The 14,003-nt window shown below is 32.8% G+C and overlaps 2 protein-coding genes and 1 long non-coding RNA gene across 3 annotated transcripts in view; 1 reads left to right on the top strand and 2 right to left on the bottom strand.

Annotated features, from left to right (window-relative positions):
* Positions 318-14,003, top strand: part of LOC109345836 — an 18,637-nt gene continuing 4,951 nt past the window's right edge. Inside the window, exon 1 of the long non-coding RNA XR_002107451.1 lies at positions 318-409. This is a non-coding gene — a long non-coding RNA (uncharacterized LOC109345836). The remainder of the gene's footprint in view (positions 410-14,003) is intronic.
* Positions 473-4,396, bottom strand: LOC109345835 (phospholipid-transporting ATPase 1-like). The gene is made up of 5 exons (XM_019585063.1): positions 2,745-4,396; positions 2,311-2,617; positions 1,202-1,898; positions 982-1,105; positions 473-746 (listed from the first exon to the last, which is right to left on the bottom strand). Exons 1-5 carry the CDS (start codon positions 4,393-4,395, stop codon positions 523-525), a joined length of 3,003 nt encoding a protein of 1,000 aa, XP_019440608.1. The 5' UTR covers position 4,396; the 3' UTR covers positions 473-522.
* LOC109345833 (glycylpeptide N-tetradecanoyltransferase 1-like) lies at positions 9,383-13,395 on the bottom strand. Its single transcript, XM_019585060.1, has 2 exons — positions 13,277-13,395; positions 9,383-10,894 (listed from the first exon to the last, which is right to left on the bottom strand). Exon 2 carries the CDS (start codon positions 10,869-10,871, stop codon positions 9,567-9,569), a length of 1,305 nt encoding a protein of 434 aa, XP_019440605.1. The 5' UTR covers positions 10,872-10,894; positions 13,277-13,395; the 3' UTR covers positions 9,383-9,566.

Genomic DNA, 14,003 nt, shown 5'->3' with positions numbered 1-14,003 from the left:
TGGTATCAGATGGCTCTTAACCCAGGTGCCAAATTCGAGGTGGGGAAGTTCGATGGAACTAGTAATTTCGGATTGTGGCAAAGGAGGGTTAAGGATGTGTTGGCTCAACAAGGTCTATCAAAGGCGCTGCGTGAGAATAAACTAGAGGGTATGAATCAACTGGATTGGGAAGAGTTGAAGGAGAAGGCTGCAGGAACCATACAGCTCTGTCTATCAGATGAGGTGATGTATCAATGTTATGGATCTGACATCACCAACAGAGGTGTGGGAGACATTAGAGAAGTATTTTTTGTTTCCAAAGTTGGATCGGCATGTCCAATTTGCAGAATTAGAATTGGCACAATTTGTAGAATTATTAGCTTTTGCACAATTCGCTTCTGATCTCGATAAAGCTACTCAAAATCAATTAGTCACCTCAGGCTATATAGCAGAAACATTTTGAGGTGATTTTTTGTGGCATGGTTTAAAAATTGTATGACCAAAAAGCTTCTACTACATACATTTACCAAAACATATATTAACTTACCAAAATAGGACAAGGACAAGAACAGCATTTCTGTAGAAGTTGTATAGTATCATGTAACCTAGCCGTTGGTAATTCCAGTGCCCATGTATCAATAAGAGAGGAACTAAAAACCTAAACTGCCCCATTGCAAAATCTGATGCCATTACAGCTTGCCTACCCTCTTGTCCACTGATTCCAACTCCAACATCAGCCATTTGAATCATTGATACATCATTAGCACCTGTAACACACGCATAATGAATTTATTATACTAAACATACAACAACGGCCGAGCCTTTATCCCATGAGGTGGGTCGGCTACATGGATCGAACGACGTCATAATAATTTATCATAAGTCATATTCAGTTAACACTAGATAAATCAAATCACTTAAGTAATACATTTTTTTATCAGCTTGTCAACTTTTTTGAACTGAGATTTACAAGCTGGAAAAAGTCGAGTTAAGAACTCATACCATCTCCAATGGCTAGTGTCATGTCTGAAGTCCTCTTCTTAACAAGGGAAACAATCCCAGCCTTCTGAAGCGGTGCCACTCGACAACAAAGAACAACGGAACACCCACTTGCAAGTTCAAATAGCTGAATCAACAGAAGTAGCCAAAATCAGCAAATAAGACATCAAAAAGAAATGCATTGTTAAACAGTAATCACCATCCAAGATTCAATGAAACTGACCTGTTCTTCAAGATCATTGTCAAGGATATGTACAAGGCTGGTACCATCAATAATCAAGGCTACTTGAGTTGAAATCGTATCAGAAGGTCCTTCAGATGATGTTCTAGACATGAGTTTTTGAGTCATGACAATAGCTTCCTCTAACCTCCTTCTACTTGAATCTCTATTGATGCTATTGATTATAATTTGAGTCATGTTTCTTGTTAGGAGCTTTGACGAGTAGCCGATTGATACGGCAGTTTCTTGTTTGTCCCCGGTTAATACCCATACTTTAATACCTGCAGTCCTTAGAGACTCAATGGCTTCAGGCACACCTTGCTGCAGCTTATCTTCAATAGCAGTTGCACCTAATATGCAGAGATTGCTTTCGACATTGCTAGCGACCTTGCGAAGCGTTGCGGCCCTGCCAAACAAAGCACTGCTTGCTGCCTCATAGGCAGCATGCCATTGCTCAAATTCTGAAGTATTCAATCGCCTCATCCCGATAACAAGTGTTCGCAAACCCAGTGTAGAATAAGAATGAAGATGGGTTTCGGTTGCTCTTATTATGTCCATGTCAAATGATTTATCTTTCACATCAAGCATAGATGTATCTGCCCCTTTGACAAAAAGTTTTACAGAATTGTCAGGGCATCCTAGTATAACTGACATCCTCTTCCGATCACTATCGAATTCATGCATACCTAAGACATTGAACCTGCATTGTCCATATTGGGAATATTCATTAGAAATTGGATAATCATTGTACCACATTATAGGAGAGATCAAGATAAATGAACTTCGTATGTTAAATAATTGCATAGCCAGGGAAGAACACAACAAAAAACAAACCTTTATTTCTCTAGGTGAGATCGGCTATAGCCAGGGAAGAAGTACAATAAAAATGCATACAGCATATACAATCCTTACTATAATGACTAATGATCAGTTATCAGTACTACTAATATTCGCAAAAGCCCTTTCCTATATGCTTAAACCACATTAATATCAGACTATTAACAACAAATTGTTTCCCATTTTCGTTGTGAAGATAGAAAGTTTGTAAATTACAATTTGTGGAGGAAGAATAAGAAAGTATTGTTTTAAAAGTTAACAATGATGCAACTCGCCTTTGCCTTTCTCCATGAATATCAATTGTTATATGGCTGGAGGTTCGTTCGATAAGCGTAAAACCATAGGCAGCAGCAGCATATGCTAAGGCTTGTTCATCCGGTGATTCGCCTTGGTAATCTATCAACTTGACATCAGGATCAGTTGTGTCAACAACAAGAGGAACAATAGTATTGCATGCAGCCAGTGCTAGAAAGAAATCATGAATCTGTTTTCTGTCCTTATTTTCAATTCCACTTCTTGATAAGTGCAAAAGCTCTAGGTTCACTTTAACCTTCATTTTAGTTCTCAAGACCTTTCCATCCACTGAGAAAATATAACAACAGTACAGAAACATAGTTATTTCAATTATAAGCAAGGTCATAACTCATATGCTTTAAAGGCAAGTATTAATGTGTATTAGAACAAACATAAATTGATGTACAAATCTCACCTTGTACAGAATATTCAACTTGCTCATCCTCCAATATGGCTTTTGTAGAACTGTAATCAACCCCCGAAATGCTGGCACATTGAAACTCCATCTTATTCTCGGTAAGTGTACCTGTTTTGTCCGAAAAGACATATTTGATTTGCCCCAAATCTTCATTAATGTTTAAGGCCCTGCACTGAAATCTTGACTTTGTTGCCTCATCATACATTCTGTTGTCTCCAATCATGAAGTAGGCTTGACCGATGCGAACAAGCTCCATAGAAATGTACAAGGCTATGGGAATCATGACCTGGAACACTATAACTGACATGAGGAATGTGAAAAGAACTTCTAGTGCCCATCCATAATATTTATAGCTATCCTCTTTCCCCTCCGAAACATCCAGTTTCCGATAATAAGGCAAGAGATTCAACTCATCCTTGTGCCGCTTCAACCAAACGGCTGCGCAAACTGAGGTAACTGTACACAAAGCTACAAGAAAGAAAGAAAGCATAATGATCTCGGAATTCATGCGAGTCTCAAGCCGGCTCCTCTTCGAAGGAGCACCAGAGCTGTTAAGCATAGCTTTGGTCTCACCACCACAATATACAGCAACACCAAGTGCCCAATTAGTATTCTTAACTTCACATCCTCTTAGCACAATATTGGAGGAACCAAGTGACAACTTTTCGCCATCAATTTCAATATTAGCCTGAAACCCATATATGTTCCTATTTGGTTTCTCACACTTAATCAACCCATTAAATCGACCCTTTTCGGAATGTGTCTCTTGTTTCGCATACCTAGTCTTCAAATTTGACTCACCGTCAAGATTAGTAGTTTGCACATATGCAACTCCAGTTGGATCACTAGTTGAAAGCAACACAATATCACAAGGAATGGTTTCATTTGCCTTGATTTTTATGACCTCACCAACTCTTATATCCTTCCATTTCTTCTCTACCAATTCGCCATTAACCGAAACTGATGCTAACCTGTTGTTTTCGACTTTATCTGCCCGATGCCGCCTCCAATCCTCATAAGCATCCTTCACAGCTGAAACTATAAGAACAAAGGCCAATGGTAAAACAGAAACAACCCCTCCAAACACTGCAAGCTGAGGAAGCTGATTGAGAATGGCAATGATAAGAAAATAAACATAAGCAACTCTATGGAATTGTTCAAACAGATTCCTTGGAATAAAAGTAAGGATAGAGTATTTCGCGGTACTAATCCAATTTCCCGAAAATTCAAACCTCTCATTGGTCTTCTCAGGATCATTTATATAAACCAATCTTGCATCCTCATCTCTTAATTCCTTCTGAGACATGCTGAGTCCTTCAGAATCAGCACCCTTTGAGCCATACCTCACCGGCTTCGATCCCAAATGGTTGAAACTCACTTCCTTCACAGAATTCTTTGTACTACTACTAGAACTCCCAGAGTGAACTGACATTGCACTTCTTCGCGACGAATTCTTTTGGTTCAATGTGGGTTCATAATTTGAAGATTTCTCAACTTTGTTGCTTGAGTCCATCCTAGAAAAGGTGGCAATGTTGCTGGAACTTGACTTTGATTTAGGTAGTTCTGGGAAAACATGAATAGTTGGAAGAATCTCTTGTGTATTTGGTGTACTTGGAGATTGTAACAGAAGTGGCTTATTAGAATCCATGATCCAATAACCACAAGTTTTTACTTCTCTTAGCAACTAAAAGATTAATCAACTTTACTTACAAAGAAAAAACATGTGACCCTGCTAGATATTAATCATACTTTGTGTATAAGAAAACTATATACTAATTACTAAAACAAGAATAACAGCTACAAAAATTTCAAGAAGCAAGACTATGTTGTTATAAACTTATAATGTTATTATACAAAGATATATAATGAATATAGTCATGTAACCCAAAAACCGAGGTGTGACGTGAGAAATTGGGTTTCACAAATATGAAATATGACAAGAGAAATATGTTGGGTTAAATATTTTTTGGCCAGACAAAATTCAGTATTGATAAATGTTGGGAAATGTTGTGTGCTAAATTAATATGAAGGAAGTTATTAGTATGATGAGAAGAGAAAGGTTATGGTATAAGATTAAATGAGAGTTGAATTGTTAAGAAATGTGTTGGGTCGAAATTTTGCATAAGGTCAAAGGGCATTATAGAAGGAAGAGTCTATGACGGGTTTTGCAAGAAATTGAAGAACAAGTCGTAATGGGTGGCGCCACCATAGTCTAGAAACATAGAAAAATATATCATAAGGTGTATTTAATTATGAGGAGAATCTAGCTAATTAAATTGTAGTAATTCTTACCTTATAAAAAAATTATATAATTCTTTATATATATCAAATTTCACAATTAAATTAAACATTGTTTAGTAATCTATTTATATATGTAGTATATATTTGAAAAATAAAATATTTAATTATATATTGATGTTGAAAATTTCTTAAACCTCATATAAATGATCTACATGATATATAATTCTTAATCAATAGATGAATCAACATGATTAATTTTAGAGATAATTACACTGACACCTCTGAGTTTTAGTGAAATTACACAAATCACCCCTCACTTTTCTACATCTACACAAACCTCTCATAGTTTTTATACTTTCATTACATTGACCACCCCTACATGAGAAATAAGTGTAATCTTTTAAACAAAAAATGTGATAAATGCAATTAAGTTAAACAAAACATGGTATATTGTGAGGAAAAATCCAAATAATATACAAATTAATGTATCTTTATTATTTTTTGTTACAAAACGCATCAACAATTTTAAAAATATATTGTTTAAATCGCTCTTATACTATATTGTAACTAACCAAAAATAATAAAGAGGTATCGACTCATATATTATTTGGACTTGTCTCCACAATATATCATGTTTTGTTTAACTTAATTGCATTTGTAACATTTTTTGTTCATAAAATTACACTTATTTCTCATGCAGGGGTGGTTAGTGTAATGAAAATATAAAAAAATAAGGGGTTTGTGTAGGTGTAGAAAAATGAGGGGTGGTTTGTGTAATTTCACTAAAACTCATGGGGTGTTAGTGTAATTTACTCATAATTTTATAAAAAGATACCAATTATATAAAAGTTTGTGCAATTTAATAATTTGATGTAAACAATTCATTATCTTTAATTAATTAAGTGTACAACCATAACTAACGTTTATAATTGGCATACTTAAGTCATATAATTAAATATTGTATCGAGGTACCTATATACCGTGTCTTCAATGTCCAACATGATAAAATAATATAGATATAAATATAATATTTATATATTATCAATATAAAATTTATATAAATTATTATATTATTCATTATATATTTAGATTATTTTTTAAATAATCAATAATAATTAAATATAAATAATTGATTATGTATATTTATTTTGTAGGAATAAAAAGTAGTGAAGATGAAAGAGAGTCATGGGTTACATCATAAATGAATCTTGCATGTTATGTTCTAGAATGAGGGCTTAGAGGATTTATATAGTTATATTAATAAATTATTCGGGTGTTTGCATGTGACCGGAGAACATCTTCAAGAAATAGAATGATTTGATTTTTGAAAATTTAAGTGAACTTAAACCCGTGTTAAATTAAAGTACATAATAAATAAATTATCCTAAAGATATTTTCTTATTTACCGACAGAAGAATAATCTGAATTAACATAAACAATGGCCTAGCCATAATTAAACATTTTAAGATGTAAATGATAGTTTAGATATTTTAGAAATAGAATAGTATTTTAACATAAAAACTTTATCAGTTGCATTTTATTTTTCATGGATCTTCAAGTATTTTACAAGATCAAATCCCTAGATAATATAACAACTTGGAGCTTCTATTTATCTATTAACAATATAATATAAAAAACTCATTAATGCCACATGTCACATTCTCCTCACATGTTTTCCATTCATGTCACATGTCATATTCTCCTCACATTTTCTTAAGATGTTATAAGTTATTAAAAAATTAATGAGATTGAAATCATTTTTCACATCCAAACTATTTCTTTACATTAATCTATGTATATTATTAAACGTTTACTATTAATCTAAGAATAATTGCATTGTTACACCTCATCAAAGTTGTGTAACATTTTCCAATTGAATTTTAATATTTCAGATTCTTTAAATTTTAATTTTTCTCTATTATAATTGAAAAATCAAATTCCAAATTGAAGTTTTTTATAACTTTTAAATATATTTTTAATAAAAAAAACTCATTTAGTATAATGATTTGATTTCCATTTTTCATTAAAAAATCGTATTTAAAATTGAAAAAATCATTTCATTTTCTATAAATTTTAAAATATTTATTTTAATAAAAATAATATGGTATTATATTTCAGACTTTCACTTTGTTATTTCCATTAGAAAATTCAAATTAAAAATTGTCATTTCTTTTTCTTATGTGATTGAATATACAAATACACATGTAAGACGTGTATTCTTAATAATGTGAATATATAAATATCATGTGTGTTTTAACTATGCGAATGCATTAGTAACATGTGTTTTCTTAGTAATACGAATGTACGAGTAACATGTGTATTTTTAATCATGCGAATGCACGGGTCACATGTGTGTTCTTAACAATATGAATGCACAAATAGCATATGTTTCTTAACCATATAAATATACATGTAATATGTGTTATTAATCTTGCAGCAAAGAAGTATTGCCCCGTGCATTGCTGATGTACGGGTATCTTGCTAGTTGATTTTAAAAGACAAACATGAACTTTAATGTGTTATTTCAGAAAATATAATGATTTCTCATTATCTATTTCTTTTAAAAAAATAGAACTATCCAAACCAACCCAATCAAAAACAAGTTCATTCTTAACATCAAAACAACATTTACCCAACCCTTTTTGCTTTATTACATTCTAATTTTCCATAAATACCAACATATATAGGGTTTAGATTAAAATTTATCCCCTAATCATATAGCCACTACGTTATTGGGAAGATATGGCACTACAGTAACTTTGCAACTCATAATTTTTCTTTTACTTTCAGGTTAAATATATGGTTGGTGCTAATACTTTCTAAGCTTTGTAGTGGTATTAAACTTGGACCGTGGTCAGGATAATGAGTCAATAAGTTATTGGTTGGACCAATAAGTTAATGATTAAACAGATTAACTCGCTTTACATTAAAAGTTCTAAAAAATTCACAATATTAATTAACATTATTTAATAAATATACATTTCAAATTTAGAAATATTACTATACATAATTAAATAACCAACAAATAATATTTTATTATTATAAAATGTCACAAACAAGTTGAAAACATCATCAAACAACATATATACTATGTTTTAATTGCAAATATGTCTTAAATTAAATTAAACAACGAAAATTTTGTTATAATATAAGTTAGCAAACAATAAATATAATTACAAATAAGGTAAAAGTTTTTCATCTTAAAACAACAGTATTGGTTGCTTTAAAAAATATATTTATTGATTGACTCGGGTGATCCAACCAGTCCAAACATCTGAATCACCGATTTTAGGCTTAAATCAATCCAGTTAGATGAGAGACTCACACCAGTCAGATGTCCAATTCACAGTTGAACTGGTCGGTCCAAGCCGAGTTTTATAACACTGAAGCCTTGTTCGGAGTAAAGATGGGAGATGTTACTTATCAAAAGAAAAATATAAAATTTGTATGTTAAAATTAAACAAAAATGAGAAATTAAAGCAAATCATGAGGAATAAAAATGAGTATCTATTATATAAAAAATAATAACTATGTAAAATAATTTACGCTAATGTTACAACAACAAAAATCTCATGAAAATTGTGAGTTTGTGAGGATATAACATTTTCTTTTTTACTTATTTATTATTATTGTTATTATTGGAAATTGAGTCAAATATATTTTATTTTTTTACCATTCTTAATGGGTCTTGAGTGATTTCATGTTCGGTCTATACATATATTGTGAATGATGACTTTAGTTTTATATCACTATGATAATATAGTACAATAATCATTATAAACAATAAATGATAAGTAGAGTGTAATAATTAACAAATGTAAGAGTGAACATGTCTTACTTGAATTTCATTTTTTGTATAAGAATAAAATATGTGAAATTAGAAATTACTTTTACAAATACTAACGTTGATAGTCACTGTCGTGTCTATCAACTTATTTTTTTATTGTTTGTAACGTATAATTTGTACGTTATAAATTATAAATTTTGTGTTAAAATTTATTTGTAATACTGGTGTAATATTCAACTTTTTTTAAATATACTTTCGAAATAAAAAGATAATGAGGATAAAATAAGAAGATAATGTAATATAATTTTTTTATAAAAATAAGAAGATAATAAAGGCAAAGTAAGGAATCACAAGTTACACCATGGTTGTGTGATTTTTTATGTGAAAGTTGGGCAGTCATTAACTATGGGTTATGTGCAGCACACTTGTGGCACATGCATCAAGGTCGGTCGGCCCTGATTTGTCGTGTGGAATGGTAAATTTTCAAGTATCTCCATGGTCTATTAACCCTTTGGTTCAGCACTTGAATTAGTATAACAACCGTTATTGAAATCCAGAAAGCACATGATCATATATGCTTTTTAAGCATAAGAATGTGAAAGTAGCATTTAAGCTATAAAAAAGGGAATACCATTCAACACGGAATAAAATTGCAAACAAGAGTCATAATTCCTATAGTTTCATGGACACTTCAGAATTGTCTAATAGAGCAAAATTTGTTTGTTCAAAAGGTAAAAGATAACTTTAGGTCTAAATGTTAGACATGCCATAATCAAATTCCATAATTTGGACTACAAAAGCACAAGCCCAAGCTCTGATGGCTTCAGTGCTTGCCTTATTCTGTAGTTGTAAAGATAATAGTGAAGTTTCCCATCACCTGGTCCAAACTTCAGTTCCTTCAAGAAGGAATCATTCTCCATGACATCAAGTGCATTGAAAACATCATAATCCCTTTGTTTTGCCACAATAAGAGCATCATTCATCAGCTGAAGCAAAGGGGTCTTTGTTGAAACATTATAAAAGGAATAAGCTGCTTTCAAAGTTGAATAATTTGGGTTGCCAAGGATAGTAGATGGAAGTGTGTAAAAGCTACAAAAGTCAGTGACCTCATGAGTTTCGGAACTTTCAACCAGATAACTATCGACAACATTCTCCTCTGGAAGAAGCCAATGCTCGACGTCATTTTCATCAAAATCAGGTGCAACAACAAACTGGCTTAAATAATTCCTCAGTAACCTTGTAACAGCAGGAACGTCGTGGATTTCCATCTTTCTGAACCCTGGGGTGACTGTGGATTCTGGTAGCTTGTAAAGTTTAATTGTCCGACTCATTGTCATCCGCGCACCAAGACGAGAGAAACCAACATCAATTAGCTTCTTAGGATTCAAGGTTCTGTGCCAATATTGGCAACTTGCTATTGGGGTAGGAAGAACCACTCCGGCAGTATAGGCTGCCTGCCAAATATTCTCCAAGTGCACCCTCCTGGTCACCTCTTTGATCATGACTGGAGCGAGTCGTTTTGATCTAAGCTTCTTATGAACACACAGAAAATTAATCTCTGCCATGTTAACAACCTCATCACGAACTCGAATTTTAGCAGGAATACCTGTTATAAAGGCAACCAACTTCTTTGAACTTTTAACACGGACACCAATATGCCAACTTCTGAAATAACCAGGTGGCTGCAGAGCCCACCGCAGAAATTCTTTTGAGTAGTTAAATCTGAACATGTTCTCATCATCCTCAACATAATTATTAGCAAGAAGGCTATAAACCTCATTGCACATCTCCTCAGAGCTGATGTCACAGTTAATCCATTCATAGAGGTTGGGAAGATTGTAAGGTTCTTGTTTGACCTCAGATAATAGGGTTGGAGGCTCAATAGGGCCTTCTGGTAAATTGGTGTCTCCTATATCCTTGAACTGCCCAACAGGTTGGGTTTCCCAAAATTTATGTCTTGTTTCAAGACTGAGAGACTCTTGAACGTTTTGTGCTAGAGTATCTAGAGCAAGATCACTTTCAGAAGGTGCATTCCCATCAGGGATGGGATTTTGAGTTTCTTCAGGGGATCCAGAAGAAGCATTGCTATCAACCATTTGGAATGTCTCCAGAAAGGTACCTTGAAAGAAAAATAACCATTTTATCAATATAGAAATTTTATGGAAGAGTACAGTTTTCCATAACAGGCGCATGCCTGCAATACTTCAGAAAATATAATCATCTCTCTTTTCTTAAGGGGCAAAAAATCTAACCAAACTTGGACTGACAACTATATTTTACTACTGAAACTCCAATCCGAAGTTCTGAACCAGCCCATTTCCCTCTTAAGTACAAGTATATTCAACACCTTTTCTTCAATTCTTATAGACACAACCAAAATCATATATAAGCTAATAACCAAATCATATATCAAGAAACACAAGAACTAAACATAAGAAAGTTTTGGTCAATTGCACAAGATTACATAGCACTACTAACTTAAGGTATACTACATAAATACGGCAATATGTTTATTTTAGAATTTCATTTTTTAACCTTTTGCATTCTTTGATGTTTCAATGACCAAATGAATGATGTCACAGATACTCATATCATGTATATTTAAAAAGATGGTTGACCTTAGAAAAGTATAATTACAAAGGTAAACCCATTACGGTGTTACTCTATTTGTCAGGTAGAAACAGATGACTTGCTGTGATAAAACCACTTCTGAGTTCAGATGTCTATGATGCATTTTGGTATATTTAAAAAATACTTCTACTCTACATATATTAATAGTTTTGCAACCAAAGAATATCAATAACTGATGGCATGTTTGATAAATTGGTAATATTAGTCAAATTTAGGTGTTTGGTTTGGTGCCAAGGACGATTCGCAGAGACAGAGTATATCCCCACATGCACCAAACATCACTTTGATAATTCAATACTCTTGAAGAGATAATTTGGAAAAACAAAATATTGAAATCTTAAAATGGTGTTCTTGAGAGCTAAATGATGAGGAAACTTAATAAATAGACTACAAAATCCTAAAATTAGAGCTATAGCGGGCAAAGGAAGAAAGGAGGTAATCTAAGTAGTCAATCCCAAAAAGTGGAGCAGAGCGATCGACACTAAAAATGCTATACGGGATAGGCTATTGGGACATTTAGAAAAACAATATAACTGATTTAATAACATACGCGTGTAAATGCTAAAATTTAATAATATACACGTGTAAATGCTAAAATTAAAAATATACACAAAATTAAAGACATTCATAATTACAATTTGTTATCGCTAAGCCTCTGAGGCTCTGAGTAACTAAACTTAGCATTCAAATGAAGTGAAAACAAAGATGGCCCCATAATTTGGGATGGATCAGTTGAGCACAACTCAAGTCACATAACAGAAGGAAACTAGAGTAAAGAACAGCTAATTTATGGCGACTTCTGGCAAACCCAGTTTGGTAAGGGGGAAAAATAAGAAATCGGAAAAAAAACTAATTCTATTAACAAAGAAGACCATCCACTGCTCCAAAAGCAGGTCCAAATCGGAAACAGGAAACAAAACACAGATGGCAACCATACTTGACAGTTGTGATTTCAGATCAGAACAGAAGAAAATAAACAAAAAAAGTCTTGCAATTTTATTTGGGCACAGCCAATTCATTACATTTGCAGTCAGATCAGGCACATGTAAATAACTATTTGGACAGATCAAGAAACAAACTAAGTGGATTACTGAATCCCACATCAAGGATATATACTCTTCTAGAAAATAAAGCAGAAAACCAGACCCTAACTCTTAACTTAGATTGTAGATTAAGAATACAATTCAGCATTAGTACTAATCAGGATACAAACCAGCCAATTTGACCCCAAGCAACTCAAGCATAAGCAACATCCTATCTAACAAAATCCATCAAACTGGCTGAAAATATAATCACGCATGAACTTCATAATTTTAAATAAAAACCATAACATAATTAACCAAAAGCAACAATAACAACAAAATACCACCATGTTGTCAATTGTCTTAATTATACTGAGAATCAACATAGAAGATTAGCATTATGACTAAGACAAGCGACGACAATCATGGGCGTTGGCGCCCCTTTCCACATATCTTGTAAAATCAGTTATATAGGTAACTTTTTGTAAAGAATCTTCGCTACATATATATATATATATATATTATAAGTGTGTTGATGAAAGGTAGATCTTCCTTGACTAAGACTCAAATGGATAATCGAGTAAGGGCTCTAGAATTCCCTCAATCATCAGCAATAACAGTATAACAGTGGTTCAATAATTGCATCTAAGAACGAGAGGGAAAACATAACACCCAAGTAAAGAGATGTGCGTTGAAGAAATCGTTTTAGACAGTGAAGCATTTCATCAAACAAATGATGTGCAAGAGTAGAAATACAAGTAAAAGACCATGAACATCAAAAATACAAACATGCAATGAGATTCAGAATAAGAAAAAAGGAGAGAAGAAGAAGAATAAGAAGAAGTTACCCTTTTTCGGGTTTGGGTTGGGCGATGGTGGTTAGGGTTGTGGTTGAAGGTAGCCGCAGGGATGGTGGAAAAACGAAGGACGATGAATAGAGTATATAATATTCTTCCTTTAGACCCCAAATTATTTTTTCAATTTTTATTATACTTTGATTTTATTTCTTCTTCAACTAGATCTTGTCATTTTTCTTTTAAGAGTTGGTCCATAAAATTTCTTGAAGTGTATACATTCATCCCAAAAAAAATATAGATTAATATATAAATATTATGAACACTTATGTTCATAAACATTTTATATCTGCTAATCTATGCTATTAAATATTTAATGTTTATATATTTTATTTTGAAAATTTTATAATTTTTATATATTTTATTTTGAAAATTTAAAATGTATTTTTTGTGTTTGATATATTTTATATTATAATTTTTATTTTTATTATAATGTTCAATTTAATATGAGAGTTTTAGTTAATATGTTAATGGTAGTTGTATAATTTTTTTGTAATGTGGATGAGGAAGCGGATGAGGAAGCGGATGAGGATGAGGATAGGATGAGGAGGAGGATGAGGATCAAGAAGAGGATAGGATGAGGATGAGAATGAGAATGAGGTTAGGATGAGGATGAGGAGGAGGATAGGATGAGGACGAGAATGGGGACGAGGATGACGATAAGACGAGGATGAGGCTAGGACGAGGATGAGGATAGGACGAGGATGAGGATAGGACGAGG

The sequence above is a fragment of the Lupinus angustifolius genome, chromosome LG04 (genome assembly GCF_001865875.1).
Source record: "Lupinus angustifolius cultivar Tanjil chromosome LG04, LupAngTanjil_v1.0, whole genome shotgun sequence".
Lineage (NCBI taxonomy): Eukaryota > Viridiplantae > Streptophyta > Magnoliopsida > Fabales > Fabaceae > Lupinus > Lupinus angustifolius.
Note: the sequence above shows the minus strand (reverse complement) of the source record. Positions and strands in the feature narration are given on the sequence as shown.

Coding starts and splice junctions, on each gene's coding strand:
- LOC109345835 (XM_019585063.1), bottom strand. CDS start 4,395: ATGGATTCTAATAAGCCACTTCTGTTACAATCTCCAAGTACACCAAAT. Junction 2,618..2,744: donor AGTTGAATATTCTGTACAAG/GTGAGATTTGTA, acceptor ATATTTTCTCAG/TGGATGGAAAGGTCTTGAGA. Junction 1,106..1,201: donor ACAATGATCTTGAAGAACAG/GTCAGTTTCATT, acceptor CTGTTGATTCAG/CTATTTGAACTTGCAAGTGG.
- LOC109345833 (XM_019585060.1), bottom strand. CDS start 10,871: ATGGTTGATAGCAATGCTTCTTCTGGATCCCCTGAAGAAACTCAAAAT.